Consider the following 23,688-nt stretch of genomic DNA (forward strand, 5'->3'; position numbering starts at 1 on the left):
AAATATCCGGGTCGCCAGCGTTCCGACCTTCTTTCCATTGTGCTTTTATCGGATCAGCAGCAGCTGATCTGTCTCGTTTGATGCCCGGAGTTTGCTTTGGCCGCCTTCGAACAGAGGCAACAAAGTCGCGCTGTTATTGTGACAAGTCGCGCCCGGGCCTACAAATCTGACACGAGCGCTTTTCAGCCCCTCGCCGTGACTTTGATCATGTACTGACCTATAACAAGGGAAGTTTATCTGACGACGACCGGAATCTCGTAAGGCAAGCGATTTACGCTTTAGAGTGAACGACAAACGTCTCGAAGCGGTAGTTTGTAAGGCGACAGTATCACTTTAGCGAGAATTATGGCCACTTAATGTCCGTCGAACGGTCGTATGTTTTATTGCCCGGCCCATTGAAAGCGATACATTTGTCGTCCGGTTACAGCTCTTTCAAGTAGCACCCCTTTCCCGTCTGACATCGGAGAAAACAACTTTTCAGGATAACAAGCCCTGTGTTGTATTTGCTGCGCGAAATGGGTTGTTCTGTCAGGGTAACGCTTAAATCTATCAATTTACGTGTCGTTTAGGAGAAGGCTGCGTTACATCGCGAATTTTAAAGTCGTTTCTCTTATACAAACGTAATGGAAACAATTGGGCGCAGTGAACTGTATTTGGTGAAGTTCGATATATTTACTTACGAATATAAACGCCGCTTCTCGCCGAAATACTGCAATATATTGGAACCTTTGGAATTGGGATAAAGCAACGACAAACGATGTTATTTTGTCTATAGAAAACAATGTTGTTAGTTTAAACCTCAAATTAGGTTTAACACAAAACTAGAAGTGCATTATTTGGTACAACGAAAAATAACACGCGTAATATAAGAGAAAAAAACAAACAAAAAACATTTCAATCAATATGTGAAGTAGAAGTTAGAAATGTCTGATACTTCACATTTTATTCCAATATCGATACCCGATATTACAGGCAAAAAAATCGGGCGAAGCTATACCAAGTGACGTTATGACTATGGTCAAATAAGCAAAATTTTATTAAAATGAAACATGAAAACGTGTTTTTTAGGTTGTTACATAAAACAATTTTGAAAATTGGAAACCCTTAGTTATACCGCATACCATGGCTAAAATGACAATACTTATTTGGTGTCGTATCCGATACTACCACTTAACACCGGGTATCGGATCCTATGGAAAATGTCGGACAACCCTAGTTAAAATTGTTAGAAATACGGGGCCGTGTGTCCCACTTCAAAACAGTCGTCTACGACCGTCCAGTCGAAGCCACAGCAGTAGCAGTAGCTGGAGACGATGAACCAGCAGCAGTTATGGGAGGCAGAAGGACCGTGCTTCGTCTGCCGTTGTTGTTGTGTTTCCGCTTCTGCTGCGACCTCTGGTGGTCTTGGTCGTTGAATTCGACCAGGTTGCCGAGCGCCATTTTGCTCAGGTCCGTTTCGTTTTTGCATCGCATTCCTATATAGGTGAAAGGCAGATGCATAAGTACGACGTTGTACGTTATAGTTGAGCCCTCCAACTAATCAGCCCTACTGTAGGCAATCTTACTGGTTCGCAAAACATCGAGGCTAAAACGAGTACCAGGATGTTGATGACTCTTGTGAGTTTGACTACGTTCGTCAAAGTGTAGACTATATTTGCAACAAGTGAAAGATACACATATACATGTACAACAACTGTGACCGCCCTTCTAAAGTCGTCAGTTCAATAGATGGTAGAATTTGTTTGGCAATACAGTCGATGCCAAATAATAACAGTTGCTCCGAAAATAAAATGTGAGACTTGCAGATAAAATTCTACAAATAATTGTCGTTTTAAAATTTAACATCGTTACCGTTAAAAAAAAATAAAATTTTAAACATGGTAATTAATAACGCAATTTGGCGAGATATCTAGCGGAGCTTTATAAACTACTTCACTTGACGGTATATTATGCCGCACAACTAACCAGCGAAACGTTTTCACAACTTTTGTATTTATAATTATTTACTCTTTGAAATGTCGCTTGTAAATATATAGCACTAAAATCTAAAAAATGCAAAACGTGACCAAACGTGACTAATGTTACTTTTTTGAAGCGCTTGTATGCGATAAGTGATATTTATTGAAAAGGTTGATGAAAACAGTGCCAATATTGACTTGGGTATGGTATAGTTAAAGGTTTACGAAAATCTATGATTATATGAAATTATTAATTTAAATGTCGTTTTTTTTTTAATTTCTTTTAATACTTGTTTTTTGCAGTGAATGAACGTCGAATTATGCTGTCGAGAGAGTTTACTTCTCCAATAACTACGTCATTTTCGCTTTGCGTGTTCGTCGGTAGCATGGCCGAGCGGTCTAAGGCGCTGGTTTAAGGCACCAGTCATTTCGATGGCGTGGGTTCGAATCCCACTGCTGCCAATACTTTTTCGCTACCACTAATATTGCTTGTTTACCTCGTTCGAGCATTCTTTTTGACATCGGCATCATTTCATAAGATGGAACTGCATCAGTTTCCTAAAAACACCATTTATTAGACAAATAGATTAGGAATAACAAAATTTTACAAGTCTAACGCCATATATTTTGAAAGGCTAACAAAAATTATTTTAAATATTTTGCTATTTACCCTTTGCTCTTAGAATAAAGCGTATGGCTAACTAAATTTGCAATTTTTGGTTAAGCTTTCATTTAATTCTTAAGGCTGGTTCACACTAGACGCGTTAACGTCTAGCGTTAGCGTCTGGCGTCTAACGGCTAACGTTGTCCAGTTCACAAATATCGCGTTGCCAGCGTTAACGGCAAATTTCCTCGCTTCTTACCGAAAGCGTTTGTTAAAAACGTTTAACGTTAACGCTAAACGCGTCTAGTGTGAACCAGCCTTTAAAATCCCGGAAAATATTCGTCGAAAAGCGAAATTAATAAAATCTGGTTTGGGCTTGGTTTGCCTCCCTATATTTTAGTTTAAATCATAAAACTATACCCTTTAACTAATAAATAGTAAAGCATAACACGAGCGAACAATTACTGTAAAAATATAGATTGACAAAACAACATTGACAAACATGCTTTGGTCGAGAAACACGAATACGAATAGGGTTGTCATATCCGGGCATTTTAGATTTTCTAAGTTACATTTTACATCCGTAGTACAATACAGGTGCCCTTATAGATTAATATAAATCCAGTCAAATGTGTCTAGAGTTTTTCCTCTTTAAAAATGTTCACCCTATACTATAGCTGTATAGCAAAGATCAGTAAGTAGTAAGTATATGCCACTTTTTAAATTCAGCATTCACTTCTGTTTATCTTGTTTTCGAAATATTCTTACAACTGAGCCAAATTAAAACCAATCTATCAAAAGAACATTCTAGATAACCCACAAATCTTACCCTTATGGCGAGCGCTTGAAACGGGGAACACAAATTGCCAAATCGTGACGTCGTTTTCTTGTCGATGTAACCGACTCTGTAGCGCCTCTGCTGACGAGTTGCGGTTCGTCGGGTCAATTGTTGTTCGGCTCTGTCGCCCAAAATCTTACCCTAAAATAATATCGGATCAATTTTGTTGTCACTAAAGTGGTGGCAAATCTGTATTTTATGAGTAACATTCTATTCTATAGTTTATCAAACAGGTATAATTTACACTCAAGTGCAAAATGCCTCTTTGAACTACCCCAAGAGGAACTTTCGCAATTATTTATGCGTAACCTTTTGTTAAATCTATTTGTTTAGATACATTATGCACGGATCTGTAATGTAGCTTGAAAATTATTGTCAAAGCCAAATAGATCAAGTTAATGTCACATTAAGTGATGATGGTGCAGGTGCGTGTCGAAACGCCTTTTTTAAGTTGATGTCGATTTACTTGATCTATTTGGCTTTGGCATTCAATGTCAATTTCAAACCTAGTTAAGCTTGTGTTTGTCTTACCACGCAACATGGCCATAAAACCCTGACAATCACAGTTTAAAAACGATAAAGTTTTTCTTTGTGATAAGAGTGGCACGGTACTGTTTGGGTTTTTTGTTAAGGTGATAATAATCCATAGATGGTTGAAAGCCTAGGTAGTATTAGCCTACGCTTATTACACGCACAGTCAGACAACTGGAATCCTTTATAGTCTACCTTTCTTGGGACTTTAAAATCCGCGATGGTCATCGACCGGCTTTCGCGAAAGCGATCGAGCGGTTTCGGATGATTTCGGAAATCGGTGGTCATCCGGCGGTCAGTCATGCGTGAACTCACGCCATTGGTTGGTTTAAGTTCACCGAGCGAATCCTCGTCAATATTTTCTTCTCTTTCGTCGTCCGCGTCTTCCACGGAATCGTGGGCGACTTCGTGTTCTGTTTTCAAAAACTTTGTTATTTTTGAAAGAGCAGGTGGCATTTTTGAACGTTTCGGATATTTCTTCGTTCATGCCACCTTTCATTATGGGCTTATTCTTAGTACGTTTTACTACAACCTCCAACCATTATACTCCAAAGTCTAATTCGGGAGCCTATTTCCTTCTTACATATTTAAATATGAACCTAGCACTTTCAAGCCCATCCATTTCGCCAACCGGGGACAAAACTGGTAACTTGTTGCTATATCATGGCAAAACAATATAAATAAAATTCATCAATAGGGTGTATCTTTATAGAATCGAAAACCATCGGCGGCAGGTTTTAGCCAGTCGAATAAAATTCATTGTACGTCGCTCACTTGTTTATAAAACCGCTATTTGTGAATCTGCTATTTCATTACAGATCTACTATGGTTGATTTACTATGGATGACATCCTACACCAAAACTCATTCGCAAGTACGGCATACACACGGCGTGCTATTCGGAAGATATAACGGGACAGCTGTTTCCAACTGTTGGTGTATCGAGTTACACCGCATCTAATTTCCAATGCGCTGTAACTGCAATACCAACATACAATGCAAACAACGAGTAGAGACAATGCACACTGTAAACGCGACTCCTGTAACTCGTCGGTAGCATGGCCGAGCGGTCTAAGGCGCTGGTTTAAGGCACCAGTCATTTCGATGGCGTGGGTTCGAATCCCACTGCTGCCAATACTTTTACATTTTGGAAAAACACTCACCTCGATTATCACTGTTTTCACTGCTTAACGTCGATTCCACTTCGTCGTGGTCTTCTTCTTGATTTTCCTTGTCTTCGTCAAGAGCAACCCCATCGTTTACCCCATCTTTTTCTTCTATATCACTCGTTCCGTTGGTAATGTTGGCTGTGAATAAATACTAAACATAATTTGAGCAGAATCAATAAGCTAATTTATTTAAATTTCTTCATATATCGTAACACGGTTATGGTTTATAAAATGCCTTAATACCGATAAGGAATATTTTTGTTTGTTAAAGTTTACTATAATAAGAAAAATACGCCTGTTGATTACTTCTGAATAACAAGCGGAAAACATTCGACAATAAGGCCGTTTTAGTCCTGTTCCAACACTTGTAGATCCTAACTACCATCCGATGAGAAATAAAATATCGACTTCTTGTGAATAATGTACAGAGATCAACAAGTTTTAAACAGTACGATAAAACTAACCACCTTGAGCCACATTGTTCACGACAATTTCTTCCTCGACCACTTTGTGTTTCTGGGAATGTCCCGGTTCTGGCAGCTCAACGATTTCCCCCCAGGGGTCTCTGATTGAAAACAATGCCGAGTACTTATTATTTTTCGCTGCGTTTTAACAAAGACGCTCGCGCTTGTGATAATAAAGTTAAGTTTAGCTTGCTTGTATTTTTTTGAATTGCTTTGTTTATTAGTTTTTTAATATTGTCTATTTATTAAATATTTGCGAGATTTTAGCCTAAACATGATTTTGCCTGTAGAAAGCTCTTATAGGGCTTTGCTTTAAACGTTTTACGATGTAAAACGTTTGTTTTAATGTGACAACTTAAAAAAGCCAAGTTAATTGATTTACCGCAAAAAAATCGATTTAAGATCTATTCAAGATTTAAACTATAGCGAATATAGACATACGTATTACTAAATGTCCCTATACCAAACACTCACTTCGGGTACTGGTAAGTGGTCGGTTTATTAAGGTTCCACTTCTTCTTCTGCCCGAAAGTGCCCACCAGGCGTCCCTCGAGAGTCCAAAGGCGAGCGGTCTTGTCCACTGACGAAGTGACCAGCATGGACTGTAGCTCGTGCTCGATAAAGTCCACGCTCACCACCGCGCCGTCGTGCGCCCTCCAGTGGTAACAAAGTGGTGGCTTTTCCGTGTCCGCTTCCTGTTCGGATAATTGATTGGCTTTAGTTTTCAAGCTGGTCGTTTTTTAACTTAAAAATCAACCGGTGTTTATGAATGGTATATTTGCAGAGAGAAGCGAATATCAAGGTTTTTCTGGTCGCGTGATTTAACATTTCACTACTGCTGCATACCCGCCTTTCCAAATAAACTGTGACCAACAAACTCACAAATGTATCAAGATAAAACTTGTTAACAGCTTTACGTGCAGAAATACAATTCCATATTATATATAGAGACAATAGTTTGCGACACCCCTAATATTATTCCCTTGCATTACACATTTGAAACTACACAAAAATACTGTAAAATGTCTTCGTAAAACCAGGAAAGCACTCGCGTAGCATTAATAGTAGCCTACGTGTATCATATGCAAGAGGAATCGATAGGAATGTATAGATAGGGCGTGATCTCACTAGAAAAGGTTGGGCAAAAAAAACTTCCAAAATTTCCAAACGGGCGAATCACTGCTGCAAAATACCAGGCCAGTTGTCTTTCATCATAACAACATTTTGTTTGCAAACAAGGTCCCAAAGGGCACTGATGAAGCAAGCCTACTTTCTTTATTATATTAAGGCAGTGATTTGTAATCTTATATCGCTTGAGTGCGCCATAACAGACCGTCAGAAGATTACTTCATCCCGGTTGGGTAATTATCCTTTATAAAATTATCCTTTTATTCAAGTTGACAAATACGTAACACAGACTAAAATGCAGTACAATGCTGCAAATGCTTTTACCGTTATTTGATCTGTGGCGCAGTAGTCCTCAATATCCCACACTGAAACGTGACCGGAAGTATCCCCTGTGATGAGGTAGTTGTCACCGGAAGTGCTGCAAGCTGCCAGCACGGATCCGTCCGGCCGGTCCGCTGCGTGGAAAGAACCTGGAAAGCAAACACCATTTTCATTGAGGTATTTATTTGTTTGTTTCAAACCAAGAGGGTGGTACTTTGTAAACTGTCCCAGCAGCACAGATGTGAGATTCCCGGTTGTCTATTAGACAAAATAATATTTCGCTTTTTGTACGAACAGAAGTAGCTAAACTGATCTTATCGTAAGAGCAGATAACTACCTCCGCTTCCTTTAACGTCTTAGCGATCGGAATTTTTTAGAATGGAATGTATTTTAGAAAGTTAGGAAAGCGATTCGGTATATTAAAGAAGTATGTAATTGTTTAATGCATCTAAAGATGACCTGTTAATGCATCTAAAGATGGCCCACTTGGAGGCCTGTCTAATCGAACTCATACAAACTTTAATAGGGGAGCCTGGCGCTAAATCTACCACGTCATCTGACTACTATATATCAAGCTCAGAATATCACTTACCGAGTAGCGTGCGCAATCCGTACAAACACCAGAAGTACAGGCAGCCGCTCTCGCTGCTGATCAGGGTCGCTTTGTTTTTGGGAGGTTGACGCGCTCGGTCGCCCAGGAAAAGCAGGAGGTCGATCGGAGAGTGCTGCTGGGCGCTGCAGGATTAATAATAATCAGGTTGCATTAGCAGTGCACGTATGTTTGACAAAACAAGATAAAAAAACGGTATCTAATAATTTTAGAATTAGGGTTGCCAGTTTTTAATTGAAGGTTTAGAAAATAAGTTTTACTTTTAACTTGGTGCAAAACGTTTGTCATTAAAACCATATTTAAAGAGAACCTTAAGGCTCGAAATGAACTGTTGCCAATTCCAGTGGGGTGCACAACCGGTTTGCAAAACATTAGGATAACAACCAATAAATACAAAGCAGCTACATTACACAATGAATATTTGTCTGAGATAAAGTGAAAGAAAATCGGCGCACGTTTTTTTTTTGTGCTGGGTCCTCTTCTAAATTGGAAAATAAAAACTTCTACCATGAAGATATTCAAACTGCAAGGTTTGCACCTCTATGCTTTTTGATTTGAGTTAGAATGGCTGTTTTTACAAATTACTGCTTCGTATGTTTGGAACAATGGATTACAAAACATGAGATTAGCATAAGAAACATATTATTTTGTTTATATTTATAAGGCAACACTTTCTGAATCTGTACCATGACATGCCGATCATATCAAAACGAACAACCTCCTGCCTAAAACAATCTGTCCAAGTTGTAGTTTATCCCAAAGTAAGTGATTCAAGCGTTCCAACACAAGAACTGTGTCTTACCTTTCTTTGGCCCGCCTCCCCTCTCTTAGTTTAACGTAGATTTGTTGTGTCTCTTCATTCCACACGTAAATGCACCCATCGTAGCTTCCAGTCGCTAGCAGGTTGGGATCGCAATGTGCCACAGCAAGGATATCGTCCTGTCAAGCAAACGCTCATTGAAAAACAAATGTCTTTCTATAATCTATACGGATTACAGTTTTCTGCGTGTGTTTGTCCACACAGTTGGCATTTTTTAAATCTTGTGCAAACCAACGACATATGTTTAACTACAAGTTTCTGCGATATTTTTAGCCGATGAACTTTTTAAAGATTTAGACTAAGTGAATAGTTTAATTTTATAACCTAAAAAACTTTTAAACATTAAACAGTGCGTTTTGTTTTACTTGGAAATGGTGTCTTACGTACCTTATGAAGCTGACCAGCTTTCCAATTTGTCCGTACTGGAATATTGACAATCTATTAAAAACAGACTGGTGTTATATGATACCCAATATAGTAAACTGTATTTTATAGTTAAGTTCAAAATTTTACGCTCAGTGGACGATAATTATATACTTAAAATCGGCGATACAACACCAGTAGTTCAAGTAACTTAAATCTTTACCTTTAAGGTGACAGAAAGTACTTTAGTTGTTAAATACCGAATTGAATGTGGGCAACGCCGGGTATATCGTCTATAGTTACATATATTTACGTCAGGATCTGAGTCGTCGTAGAGCGCAATCTTTCTGCTCCAGCCAACCGCCAGTATGGTTCGGTCCTGGAAAGCCATGATTCCTGATATCTCTGCCTCGTCCACCGCCTCAAGTTCGTGCAGGCAGTTGCCGTTCTGGTAGTTCCAAACCTGAATCGGAGTTGACATCCAATTGTGTGTATATTTGGACTGTTACAATGTTTGTGGCCTTAGCGGTATAATCGGCCAACCCAGTGGACGGACTGTATGCAATGGCCCAGCCCAGTGCACAAACCAGATATCACTATCCCAGACTTACAACCGGGCACCTAGAGATCACGTGTAGATTAGGTAAGGTATCGTGTTCTCATTTTAACGTGCAGTTTTGCGTTTTATTCATGCAGTCTAGTTAACTTTTACACGTAAAACGATAAGATTGCTAAATGTTTTTTTAATCAATTGCCCCAAATCGGACACGTTTACCAATTGTTTTTTAATACTTGACTTGGATTTAAGTCATTTCTAAATGACTTGTTTACAACACCGCAATGAATCAATCCACATTTATACATCTAGCGTGATATGTATTACTTTGGACGCAACTTTACCTTTATAGTTCCGTCTCTTGCCCCGGTGAAGAGCCTCCTCTTGGTGTGATCGAACGATATGCACGTGATCTCCTCTTGCTCGTGCGCGTTACTAAAGGTCAGTGACCTCGCGCCGCTCTCGATCTCCCACACCGACACCACTGAGTTGTCGCTGGCAGTGACAACCTGTTGTTGTTTGGAGGGTACAGTTTTTAGTATGTATTAGAAAACAATACTAAATAACGGGTGATGTAGCAGTCGGGACAAACAAAATGTCTATAACCAAACAAATATATTTTTAATTCATGAAAAATGATTTTTTCTTTACATTTTTTTCAACTAACGCACGCGAAACTATTTGAATTTAATACAAATTATATGAAAGTTTGGTTTCAGTAATATTGAAAAGTGAAGAACGTTGGCTCTAAACAAAGGAATTCAAAATTCATGTTATTAATACTTTTGTTTCACGCACATTAACCGAAACCTGCTGCCCACCCTGTTTTAGTCTTAATTTTGTGTAAAATGTATAAGCTCTTATTTCACTGCATGTCTGAAGATAAACATAAATTTCATTCGTAAACATACATCTCGTTACCTGGTGAAACAGTGAGTTATACACGGCAGAACAGAGGGGCGCGTCATGTGTAGTTGGGGTTTCCGCCTTTGGTTCCAGTTTGCCCATCTTCAGTAGCGCCAAGCTGTCGTTACACGTCACCAGCATGACGTCATGGGGCGAGGGGGCGATGCTCATGGGGAATTCACCTTTGCTCGATAAAAAAAAATCGATTTTTAAGTTAGCCAAAATAACAAAAAAAAAACAATCAGAACAAATAATCTACGGCAAAGTAATATGGTTTACTTGATTTTGTGTTGAGCATTGATTAGAACTTACCGTGTTCGGGGATTCTCCCCGGTTGTAGGGTTGGAAATTTCGGGGTGATAGTCTGTAGGCAGTGGTGCTCTTTTATGTCCCACACCTTGATTACCTGTGCAACAAGCGCAGACGTTAAAAGGCGAACATGTATTCGGTAAATTAAGCATATAAGTGCATTTAATGTCAACATTTTTACAATCATTTTATATTTCCCAAATACTTAAAATAAAAAGAACAACAAAATTATTTACTATATTATTTAGTATTTGACACCTATATACCAAAACAAAAATCAATGTCAAGGATAGATTTCCTGTTTAAGTATGAGCCTGAAGGCAAATAAGCAGTAGTGTTCAGGAAACCTAATGGTTTATTAAAAGAAGTTATTAAGTGAAATTAGGGCTATGGAAATTAAGAATATATTTGTAAATATTATATGCTATAATTTCATTCTCAAAAAACAAAATATTACGGACAGTTTTAAATTACAAAAGCTGTATACCTACGTGAAGCGTTACTACTTCGATTTTCAACTCACCACATCCTTGGAATAGGTGACGATCTGTCCGTACGCCTCGTTAATGCAGACGTCGCAGATGCCTGTGCTGTGTCCCTGCAGAATTGTGATGGGACGAGCCACCACGTACGGGTTCCATATGCGCACCAGGTGGTCCAGGCTCCCCGTAACCAGGATGTTTAGCGCCTTGCTGTAGTCGAAGCACTCGACACCCTAGCAGAAAAAAACAAAACAATGTTGTTGCTGTCAAAGGAACATGCTGATATACCCGTGTTATTTTAGTTTGTTGTTTAGATTTGGTTAAATACCTTGCGTCCAACGTCTGTTAGTTAATAGATGGATTGATAAATATGCTTTCAAGTAAGCTAAAAGTTTTCGTTATGCGTTTTTTGATTTGTTTGACAGTAAAACTTGCTATTTGGCTATATATAGCTACACGTCTTCAACGCTTTGAGGACAAAAGCTTACAGATTCAACAAACAAGTCTAAGTATGAACCAATACACTTAACAAATAACTAAAGCTTGTTACTGTTTTTTTTTTACAATATATTCGTTATGTGCTCATATAATCTTCGGTGCAGTAATATGATGTAAAACCGATGGAACCCAGTTGTGCGATCAATATCTCGTATAGCACCGCAGTAAATATGGCATTGCAAATACTTTTACAAATAATTAAATTTGAATCATATGTTACTTATTTAGTTTTGTATATGGTGTTATAAACAATTCGTTGTTTCGTTTACTGCAACATATAAACAACTTGCCTTTTTTAAGTTCCAACAGGGCTAGTTTAACACTGATTTATATGTATATATATGAACTGGGACTCACCTTATTTAGCTTGAAGATGTAGGGCTTCTTTTTCCGCTTGACGTCCATAAGGACCAGTGACGTGTTGGGCGACGTCGATGACGACAGAATGATGTCACTCTGCGGGGCGTACATGATCCGTCGCACCACGTCGTCGTGAATGGTGCCGATGCACTCGTACGAGACGTACTTCTGGTGATCTCGCAGATCCTTCATTTTTAGGATAGAATTTGTTAAATTGGCTTGTTATGTGGGGGGTCATAAAGAAAGAACAAGTTGTTTTGCCAAACTAGTTCGAACTTAATATAATTGATACGCTTGTTTTACTATTTTGGATGCACAAGTTATTCGAATTTCTTCGAGTTGTTCAAATTGGGCACGGAGGAACTTTCTAATTGAGTCCACTTTAGAAACGTTTGTATGTCTTTTAATATGTATGCAGACCGTCGTAGGCATTATAGAAGTCCTACTGATACAAACGCGGAGTTTTCATCCCGACTCTAACCAACTTTACTAATTGTTTTCACGCCAGTCACACGGGACCAAGTAAGAATCAGAAATTAGGTAAAATATTGGAGACTCAATTTGGAAGTTGTAATAAAGTAGGTAATGTAATGCGATCCTGAAAATGAAGAGGTTTCTCTAGAGTCTAGAACATTGATATAGAATATGATTTTTTTCTGTATGAACCTGCTGTTTATTTTTAAGTGGAACATACTGTGCCCTGTGCGGTCTGTCGCATATTTTCGCATCACTTTTCGTGCGATGTGCAGACATTCGTAAGCTCACGTTAAAGTAGACTCGCTGCGTTCCCTGTTGTGGACTGAATGGCTTCTGGAACAATCGCGACTGTGGCATGTAGAAGTGCAGGATGTGAGCTGCTCCTGTGTCATCACCAAAGAACAACATCGAGTGGCCGTTGCGAGACGATTTGTTGTACCAGTAGTGGGCGCAAATGGGCACGTTTGGTATCGCTAAACACATAGAAATATTTTTCCTAATGTTTTTATGCATTTTGCAATGAAAATGATGTTGATCTAAACACTCTTTCATTAATCAAATTGCTTTTGATTAATATTACTGTGCCTGGTAGCGACTCTTACGTTAGGTATTCTGTGGGTGGTTATTGTCTTTTTAAACTAAATAATGTCCTGTGTAAGACTGAGGCCGGTTGGATTATTTTCTCATTTCAAATAGACATTCATGAAGTTACATATGGGGTAACTAACTGTTTTACTGATTTATAGCAACTTAATTGCGGTTGTACCAAACTGCAACGATCATTATACAAAGAAGACAAAACAATGCTGAAAACTTTGTTTAGAAAATATAGTCTAACCGGGCTAAGAAAAATTAACTTGTTAAAAATAAGTATAAAGTTTAGCTTTAACAAAGTCCAAATCCTCACCGAACAAACAGAACTCGACCGTGTAGATTGAGGTTGATACGTCGTAGAAGTAGATCTCCCTACTGCTGGTGGTTAGCGCCACTTTCTGGTTGTTTCGCATGTACACAACGTCGGTAACCCACGTGTGGAAGCGCCGGCGCGCCCCCTGCTGGTGATCTTCAGCGGCGTCCGACGCAAGTGAGTAAGTCTGCGAGGAGACAGTTTTATCTGACTGTAGTAATCTTTTTTAAAAGTGACTTTTCACCCGGTTTAATCCCAACAAAAAGACTCAGTTCGTCGCACTGCTAGAATCAAATGGAACAGTTGACCTACATTACGGGACTGGGTGTCAGTGTTGTAGCCTAAACAAACCATTTTTGTAATGACTTGTTTGGAAATAGGTGTAGGTCAGGGGTGCCCAACCTTTTAGCTGTCGATGGCCGCATTGACAGTCTTTTTTTATTTCACGGCCACCAGTACAATTTTTTTAGAGATGACGTGAGAAAGAATCACAACGTGACGTCATAGTACAATTATTCTAAAACAGGGTGGTCCAACTTCTTTTCATCGCGGGCCAAAAACAAGGTTAATTTTATCTTGCGGGCCAATGTTTTTAAATTGCGATTCTTAGGCTTATTGCTGGCAAATTATACATAGTCTATGGCAGTGGTCTCCAACCTTTTGTTTTAATCAGAATTTACATTGCGACCCCATTTTGGAAACCGTTGCTACATACGTGCACCAAAATGATTTATTTTAGGAAGTAAATTATGAATTTGAATTAGGCACACGAACGAACCCTAAAATTTTAATTAAGTTTAACACTAAATTGCATTCTGTACGATGGTTGCACTTGCATGGTATCAATCCACCAGTTTTTGAAAACGCGACTTCACTTTGCATGAGATAACCGTCATGCTTTACTTCTATGCGATTTACGATGTTTCGTTTTTAATATGTACATTGCGCTGAATTTCGTTAAACACAACCATGTGCTTAAAACGGAACAAAATTGAACAGTCGGGTTTTAATTGCATCGAAATCAAAAAGTAAATAATTATTTGCTCAAATCTTTGTAACCTACAGTAGCAGCTCCTCAAGCTAAAAACATCTATGTTCGGTATAGAACAGGGGTTCCCAACCTCTGTACGATCTCGTACCACTTGGACGCTCTGTAGTGTTCCGCGAACCACTTTAGCAGAAAAATAATTTTATTGAATCATATTTTTATCTATTTTTAACTTACAACTAGCATTATTCAACGCTACTTGTAGCTTAAGGCTTAAGCTATAAAACAGTAAATTACATCTATCAAGAGCAATCATGTGTCATAATTAACGCCCACTGTAGGCCTACCACAGCGTTGTACGCTTTACAAAGCAACTGTGCTCCTTGTCAACAATTGACATGGCCTGTTTTTTGAAGATTGTATTGTTTCGAAAAATTAGGAATAGTTACGTAACAAAAAGAATGGGCTTCGGTGAATTTTTTTTATTTAAATAAAACCAGAGAACAAAATATAAAGTTATGAGTCCAGGGTTTTGTGAAAAACATGGGTGCTCCTCGCGTACCACCTGGAAAACCTTCGCGTACCACTAGTGGTACGCGTACCATAGGTTGGAAACCCCTGGTATAGAAGAAACAAAACCTTATCTTTGTTATCCACTCATTCACGTTTATTGTGTGACGTCATTGTAAAGAAAATACAAAAATCGCACTAAAACAGTAGGAATATGATGAGTTATGGCGACCCCAGTAAAAATTTAGGCGACCCCATTTGGGGTCGCGACCCACATGTTGGAGACCACTGGTCTATGACATATATACTAACTTTATAGAATGTATACCTTTGTTCAGTTACGGTAGTTATGAAATAATTTCAACACCAAAAAATTAAAAAAAAAAAAATTGAAGTGATATTGCCAGATTGAACCAAAGCTGACTATCAGTTCGCGGGCCAAAAAAGCTGAACTCGCGGGCTAACTTTGGCCCGCGGGCCTGTAGTTGGACCACGCTGTTCTAAAACATGCTTGTAGTTGTTGTTGTCGAACGATCTCGTGCAAAAATATAGAAGTGAAACATAGTTCAATCGTGCGGAAAATATTTTTTCTTAGCAATTATTACAAGTCAAATTACAGTTTTTGATTACCAAGGGCAGATTCAAGTCGGAATAATGAAAATACCACCTCCAAGTCTAAGTCAGGTCATTTGCTTGTAACAGTTAAGCCAGCCTTTCAGCTTCAAGTCAACAAAATTGCTAGAAAATGACCTCAAACTTAGTGCAGAATTCACAAATCAGAGGTAAGAAAATAATCAAAAGCCTACAACACCCGGTATTCCCAGGCGGTCACCCATCCAAGTACTAACCGGGCCCGACGTTGCTTAACTTCCCAGATCGGACGAGATGGGGTGGATTCAACGTGGTATGGTCGTAGGCGAAGGTTCGTGTTAAAGCGTCGTATATAAACGACAGCTGTCGGGCGTAGGGCTCGGTTATGTAATGTGGTATTTATTTTCGTGTATTTTCGCAAAGTAAATTTAGGATTTCAAGTGGTTACAAATGTATTTTAAGCGAAAGCAATCATTAATTCCAGGAATCCAGACATAACAATTTGTTTGATGTTTTTTATGGAATTTTATTCTTTATGGAAAGTGTGACGTCTGGTATAGTGCGAGCTAACCGCCTACTAGTTTTTTGCTAGATAATATGAAATGCAAAAAGCAATACTTTTGTCCAACAATTGTTAAAGTCAAGACAATCCTATTATATCAATCAACAGTCTGACAGTTAACTTTTAAATTGTGTAAATGTTGATTATTGGGAATGGCACTTAACGCGATTTTCTAATTACAGTGTTTGCACATTCGACATTAATTCGTACTCAAAACACACGCGCAAAGCTACTTTGAAAGTAAAACACGCTATGAAAAACTTACTTTAAGCAACCGCAGTTCAAAATCCCAAACGCCGATGGCTCCCACTTTGCTGACAGTCAGCACTCGAGTAGGGTTTTCTACCACGATGCACTTGGTCGTTGTTTCTTGCTGGAATTATTGGATAACACATGAAAAATCTAACCATAGGCTACTGCACGTTGGTTTACGTTTTGAGTTATAGTAAGCTTTCTTTGTCAGCAGGTAGATAAAAAATGGTATTCACTTCTAATTTACGGAACTGGAATATTCTTAGCGATGCAAACTATACGTTAAGCCAAGAGGTATACTGCACTTTATTTGGACTGTATTTTAATTAATATGAAAATATTTTGCCACTTTTGGGGAAATTAAATATTGTTTATCACACAACTTATACACCGCGTCATTGAAAATCCTTCTGTATATAGCTTTATTACATTGAATAATTCTGTAATCTGAAAACGCTATCGTAAAATCCACCTAAGCCAAAAAGAAACACAATCAGATTCGCGTCCCAACATAAAGACTTTGTTCGTCGCACGGCTAACGCTTGACGGCAAACAAGGCTCGCTCGGCCCTTTAAAGTTTAAACCCAGTCCACACCTTGTTGTGAAAGATCTGCTTGAGTACGGCGGCCGAAGTAAAAGGGATGGGGTTGAGCTTCTGAAGGTGCTCGATTTCTCGCATTTGCAGCAGCATGTAAGTGCAGAACTCGTTCCAGTCTACGTAGCCGTCGCACGCCGTGTCAACCTAACAAATAAATGTCAAAGCAATGTTGTTGTTTTTCTGTTAATAATTGTAAACGAATAACAAAGTGATGGCGGCGAATTAGAATTGCTGTGTGCTGAATCTGCTCGCGACAGTAAAGTTCTTACAAAAGCTATCAAAACTTATTTTAACCCATACAGTTTTAAACGGTGTTAATTCACAACTAAAAGTCACGACAGTGATAAGGATAGATTACATAAAATATGCAAGTCGTTAGATAAAATTTTTCAACAAATATACCAAACATGTTGCGCAAAGCGTAGTTTTTTTTTACTTTTGTTTATAAATGTATGTAAAGGTCAAATGTATTTGTGAAACATGCCATTGGGTCAAAGAGCTAGACTAGAAGAAAATGCATTTTTTGTGACAAATACTATTGTCGATGAACTTCCATAACCTACTTTGTGAAAAAGCATCTCCATTTGATCATTCCACCTTGTTGTTCCCAGCATTGCCGATATTGTATCGGTGAATTCTTGCAAAGTCATCATACCTGGGGCTTGTTTCACCTCTGATTCATCTGTTACAGGTTGTGCTATAAGATATAAATTATTGATTATATTTGGGCCTAACTTTCATTGTTTAAAGATGTAGTGAGTGTATATATGTCGGTAGCTATTTAAAAAAATAAATGGTTAAAGGGAAAATATTTCCAGGAGTTAAAACAGTCAGCTATAAGCCTAATTCTAATGTTTTGGGCTACATTATGTAAGAACCATTTTCTCAACATCTTAGGATTTTTGCATAACGGGTAGAAGCCCCTTTTTAGAGTGTCTAAAAGCCCCTGGGATTCCAATAACTTACGTAACGCCTAACTGGTATTTAGACACAAACATTCACCTTTCATTCTGACTTTTTTGTCGCGATCCTTGGCTTCCTTTTCCTTTCCAAGGTGGTTGGGATTGTGCGACTTGAAGACCTGCAACAACCTCTGGAGATGATGAAGCTTGATGTGTTCCTCCAATCGGATACTGCTGTCTGAGCTGAAAAGCAAGACATATTCGCAAAATAGGAAAATATGCCCAGGTGCCTGCGTCCATTGTGGACTGGAGCATTATAAAATCCAAATCTCCTTTTTGACTGAGATTTGAATGAGTACAAACCTACATCAAAAATCTTTCTGAATGGCTGTATTTGTCTAATTCGAAATAGGATAATCAGGTAGCATTATATAAAGACAAGTTGTATTGAATTGTGCCTGTGGATATGCTAGACTGCATCAATCTTATCACCTTTTACTCGTGCTTGTGCTTCTATCTCGTGCATATTAATTGTTTTTATTTCTACTTTGACATGATGAAGCACGTTTTGCTAAAGCTTGTTGAGAATTCAAAACATTTTGTCTTTATGTAGTGCCACCTGATTACCCTGCATTTAAATGTGTACAATCTATATCGCACCTGAAAACAAATCGCAGAAACGCAGCATGGTGGTCGTTCACTGCGGATTGAGGTTTTAGCAACCGCATTTTACAAGCTGGTTTTTTGATAAGCGTCTACTGAGGTCCTGGATTTGTTGAGTCTATTTTATAATAACTTTGCCTGCCTAACAAACGTCTAATCAACGCCTAATTTGAACTCCTTTGACAACTAACTACTACCAGTGTCAATTACCTTAAGTGATGACACCTTAAATGTTCAATATTTTATATTAAGCTTCAGCGGTTGCTTTATAAATAAATGGTTATAACCAACGACCATATTATTGTTTGCCTTAACCTGTTTACGTTATTGCCTAAATACGTGCTTTCTATACCAGTTTTTTTATAATTTTTGTATTATTCTTTGCACTGGCACCCGCAAACAACGTGTAACACTCGAACATTTGCGATCAAACCGCGAAGATTTAGACAGCGTTTTCCACGTTCGCTTCTAACTCCCGTTCAAAGCTTTTCTGTCAAAGGCAATAAACCGGCGTTAAAATCAGCGGGTGTTGAAAACATGCACTGTTAAATAAGAAACATTCGACGAGGTCCTCCCAATGCGGATAGCGTGGCACACTGCTGTTGTGTGTATTGAGGCTGCTTGGAGCGACACCCTTTCAGTGCGATGTTTCGTTTGATGTCAAGCGTGGTTAAAAAAATCCATTGTTTACGGGTTGCGGCAAAATACGCGGAGGGTTTTGTTTGTTTTTATTGGGAGGGCGAAAAGACAATGGGTTTGTTTTGTCATGAACTTATGAGTAATAACTTGATTTGCTAATAGTGATGTTTTTGTATTTCAAGGCCATAGCCATCAGTCTAAACCAGTGATTCCCAAACTGTTTGCCGCGGCACACGAGTGTGCCTCGAGAGATGGTTAAGTGTGCCGTGAAACTTTTTGTATTTTTGGAAAAGAGAGTAGGCTATTTGTATTACCAATAGACATACACGCAAGCATGTTAGACCTAAATACGCACAATACATTACAAATTAATATTATTGAGACATTTACATATAGTTTGTTGTGTGTTGTGGGCGATTGTGAAATTACTCTATTGTTGTTCCGGTAAAAGTGTCCCGCGAAATATTTAGGATTTTTAGTGTGCCGCAAGCTAAAAAGATTGAGAACTACTGGCACCGTTTGTTCGCATTGGGGATGTCGGACACTTTTGGCTGAATTACACTTTTGCATTTTACGATTTATATTGTATTATTTTTTCAGAAATTTGCCTTTCAAATTAAAAAACATTAGGCTGGATCGCAAAACATGGCTGTAATATAGGCTTGCCATACGTCCCGGTTTAGCCGAGACAGTCCCGGTTTTAATGCCTTGTCCCAGTGTCCCGCCCGGTTAACCAATTTGTCCCGGATTTTTCAATTAAGGATTTAAAAAAAGTTAGCCATTTAACAATTCTTTTTCAAAACTAAATAATACTTTTTACTTTTCATTTTTGGTTGGTAAGGCTGTCAAGCAAATTTTTTTAACATAAATTAATTATTTTTCCAGCAGGTGTTAAGAAATATTTTTCTGTGGTTGAGGTTGCTGGGGTTAGTTTCTTTTTGTGTGTGATGAGTAAATAAATTCAAATAGATATCATCCGGCGGGTGCTGGGAGATATCTTTTTGAGGAAAGTAAGCGAGCGCCGTCGCGACCCGGTCACAGTTAAACAATTTTTATTTTCAAGGATTTTTTTCACGTATAACGCAGTTTGGTACTGGTATTATTTGCTTGAATATTACGCAAGTCTAAACAATTGCTGTTACAACTTAAAGTTTAACGGTTTTCAGCATTGCAAATCAAATTAAAGTCATAACATACTGATTGCCTTAATAGAAATAAGTTTTAATGTTTCCAACTTAAGACTTATATGTTTGAAAACTTCTTCATGTCTGTTACCGCGCAAAAAAATTTAGTTAGAGTTCGCAAAATTTCGCATTTTATGCGGGGGTTTTAATAGTAACCAATTTCAGTTTCAAACAAGATTTTACCTACGTTCGACGCAATACGGTATAGGGATTACGCATCTGCTTCAAGGTTTTACGTTTGTGAGTAGTTGTAAAATTGCTTTTGGTTATATACTTTGTTGCATTGTATAAAAAAACTTTAATAGCAATTTACCTGCGTCGAAATAAAAATCAAATTACGCATATTGCCCTAATTATAATTAATTACTTTTAGGTTTAAGAACTTCTTGAAGTATGTTACCGCGCAAAATTTGGGTAGAGTTCGCAAAATTTCGCATTTAATGCGGCGGTTTTAATCGTAGCCAATTTTCAGTTTCTAACGACATTTTACTTACGTTGGACGCAGTATGGTTCCAGGATTACGTATTTGCTGAATATCACGCAATGCGAACAATGGCTGCTATACAACTTAAGGTTTTACGTTAGTGAGTGGTTCCCTATTGATTTATGTCACTGGTTTGCGTTACGTAAAATATGTTTGACGTGCTGAGCCGTATTTAGCCGTTTCATTTCAAATAAGCACAAATGATTTGCAACTTTGTTTCAACAAACTGTAAAATGTTAGTTTGCGAAGACGAACATTTAGATGTTTCACAGTCACGCAGATAAATGCGGTAATTTATAACACGCCATCCGATTAAATGCTGCTTCCATACAGGCTAAAGAATGTGACTCCATTTGTGGGGAAGCATTTAGTTAAGCCATTTTAGGCACAATAAGCAAAAAAATAGTCAAGGGACTACCAACATATATGCCGTATAACAATTAGCGATTAGAGAAATTAAAAAGTTTTAGTTAGAAAAAATTAAAATGTTTACCACTTTACACACTATTTAGCACTCAAGCCAGGATATTACGCTATATCCGTAACATTACTTTTTAGTAACATAGTAAATTACCTTTTAAAATCATCAGCAATAACACGCGGCTCAAGCAAATGACGCAAAGTACAACATAATATGTAATAGTTTTAAGAGGCCAGCTTGATGGAATCTTACATTTTGTTTAACCTATTTTTGAGCATGATTTGATCCGGGGAATACGAATTTGTTATGGACACAGCACGTTTGCCAACATGTACGGCTTAATATTGTTGCTGCTTTCACGAGGGCCGCATCCTACTTTAATTGTAGAACGTATTTACTCGACTCATTTTATTCACAATACAGAAGATTACTTTTGGTTACAATTTAAATTACTTAGACAAACCACCCTTAAAAATAGGGCACTGAAAATGCCCCCTGACAAAATACAAAACAACCGCAACACCGTTAAGTTAATTAGTTGTATTAAATTATTTATTAGGTCTACATTAAGTTTATTTACAGTTTTCAATATGCATCGCGGATTAACGTTTCTAAAAAATGGCAAGCCTACTGTAATACACAAATTATTGGCTATCGGATCGGCACCACTTGAGTATCGGACGAATGTCGATACTGTCACTTGATATTGGCTATCGGCTCCAATCAGATATTATGATACTTTCGTAGTTAGCACTATATTGTTTATATCGATGTATATTTTGTTCAAAACAGCCTATTTTGCCTTTGCTTCGTGATACGTCACGCAAGATCTAAGTTTTGCTATTCAGAAGGAGATATTATTTTTGGCCTGGACCTCTCTAAGTTAATACCTAAATGCGTGCTTTCTATAACAATTTATTTATATGAAGTGCGAAACGGCACCGAGCTCGTTTTGTTAGTTGCAATAACTTTATGAGTTTAAAGTATTGTTTTTCAAACTTAAGGCCATAGCCATCAGACTAAACCAGCGTTTGCGCTTGGGATGTCGATACTTGGTATCTTATTCTGCGAGCGATATACAAATTTTGTGCTTAAAAGTACCGCGATCCGATTTAAAACCAAATGACGCCATAACGATGATCAAATATGCTGATTGATAAGTGTGCTGGTAAATTAACATTAAGCCTAAGCTCCTTGCATTAACATCAAACATCCTCTATAAGTTGTGCTATTCTAAAGAAGGCGTTTGAGATGTGACACCATAATCCAGAATTCTGATTTTTAAAAGGGGGGTTTACCTCCTGAAGCTGAGATTGCTTGAAACTTCGCTCGGTGCGTTGTTGTGGAAGTTTGACATCGAATGGTGCGAGCCCCAATCCATTTTGTTTATTTCCAGATGCCTATGTGCGCCCTACAGTTGCTCTCACTTTTAAAATACACCAAGTACCAAAGCGTTTGACCACTCAACTGTGAACATAAGCTGCAAACTATTCCAACAAAAAATACATCTTGCTTTATACAATGTAAGTTTCTGCTAAGCAACTATCAAGTTAACGCTTAAAATACATTACCTAAAACAGTAAATTTAATGTTTCCATACGACGTATAGTTTTTTGATTAACTGCTGATTCACCACTTATTACTGAAGTAAGATATCAACTTTCAGATCAAGATATACGACGAATAACTGAATAACTGACTATTTTCAGCGTGTTACTTGTTTTAAAAAGTAAACTTACACCTCACGTTATACGACCAAAAAGTCTGCTAAGTGACTGTCGATTCAACGCTTATTACTTGACTATAAGGGCCGTTGCTAATCAAATAACGTTTCCCGCTTTGCTTTTGCTTTCAGTCGACAACACTCGAATTGCTCATAAGAGCCACTTCGCCACTTAAATCGGATCTGACATCTCGGTTCAACAAGAGTACCGTCTTCTGAACGAGCGATCTCTGAGTATTTACGCGTTAAATGTGAACTTTAAAAACACACTAGATGTAGTATATTTTAAATGTTTAATAAAAGTTAAAGTTGTGCTAAGTATAAACTTATGAAATTAAATTACATATTTTATGGAAATTTTTTTCTAAATATGACTTTTATAACTCAAATTGTTGCGTTTTTAGCTTTAATATCTCGAAACAACACCGGAAAGACTCAAATAGGGCCAGTCTAACCATCATTATAACTGATCAGTTGAATCCCTAATTAAACAAACTAACTTTGGCGAAAAAAATTTAATAAATTTCTTTCCCGAACTTGCTTTACGATTCAGTCAATGCCAGCAAAATGCAAACACGCCAACGTTGTTAAAGGAGACATGCCGAGTTCAACAAAACGATAAGCGGACCTTTTGCTCGCACGAACAGCGGGTTGCGGCTTGCGAAAGGCAATCGACATGACCGCCCGCCTTGCTCTTACGTTATACGCGGACCTACGGAAAGGCGCACAAATTATCTAAATGGCTATACTTGCTAACGAGTTTGTTCTGCTAATTCAGAGTTGATGTATAGGTTTTTTGCTGATAGGTGCAAGTAGAAACATTTGCTTATCTCAACGATAATAAAAATTCTTTCCGAAAAGCATAAGAATT

At 38.1% G+C, this 23,688-nt stretch overlaps 1 protein-coding gene and 3 non-coding genes across 4 annotated transcripts; 2 read left to right on the forward strand and 2 right to left on the reverse strand.

The window, feature by feature from the left end:
* Nucleotides 1–772: 772 nt before the first annotated feature.
* On the reverse strand, nucleotides 773–22,522 carry LOC146161507 (cilia- and flagella-associated protein 337-like). Its single transcript, XM_083385176.1, has 24 exons — nucleotides 22,393–22,522; nucleotides 17,804–17,946; nucleotides 17,365–17,438; nucleotides 16,799–16,945; nucleotides 16,217–16,324; nucleotides 13,301–13,487; nucleotides 12,682–12,866; nucleotides 11,914–12,102; nucleotides 11,100–11,291; nucleotides 10,580–10,673; nucleotides 10,283–10,449; nucleotides 9,706–9,870; nucleotides 9,119–9,268; nucleotides 8,830–8,880; nucleotides 8,425–8,561; nucleotides 7,605–7,747; nucleotides 7,016–7,161; nucleotides 6,038–6,258; nucleotides 5,564–5,664; nucleotides 5,094–5,237; nucleotides 4,127–4,344; nucleotides 3,392–3,541; nucleotides 2,456–2,516; nucleotides 773–1,475 (listed from the first exon to the last, which is right to left on the reverse strand). Exons 1-24 carry the CDS (start codon nucleotides 22,473–22,475, stop codon nucleotides 1,267–1,269), a joined length of 3,465 nt encoding a protein of 1,154 aa, XP_083241302.1. The 5' UTR covers nucleotides 22,476–22,522; the 3' UTR covers nucleotides 773–1,266.
* Nucleotides 2,339–2,420, forward strand: Trnal-aag (transfer RNA leucine (anticodon AAG)). The gene has a single exon. It is a non-coding gene; the product is annotated as a tRNA-Leu (tRNA).
* Nucleotides 4,983–5,064, forward strand: Trnal-aag (transfer RNA leucine (anticodon AAG)). The gene has a single exon. It is a non-coding gene; the product is annotated as a tRNA-Leu (tRNA).
* Nucleotides 15,598–15,716, reverse strand: LOC146161510 (5S ribosomal RNA). Its single transcript, XR_014494750.1, has one exon. It is a non-coding gene; the product is annotated as a 5S ribosomal RNA (ribosomal RNA).
* Nucleotides 22,523–23,688: the final 1,166 nt, after the last annotated feature.

The sequence above is a fragment of the Ascidiella aspersa genome, chromosome 3 (genome assembly GCF_963924565.1).
Source record: "Ascidiella aspersa chromosome 3, kaAscAspe10.2, whole genome shotgun sequence".
Taxonomy (NCBI): Eukaryota; Metazoa; Chordata; class Ascidiacea; order Phlebobranchia; family Ascidiidae; genus Ascidiella; species Ascidiella aspersa.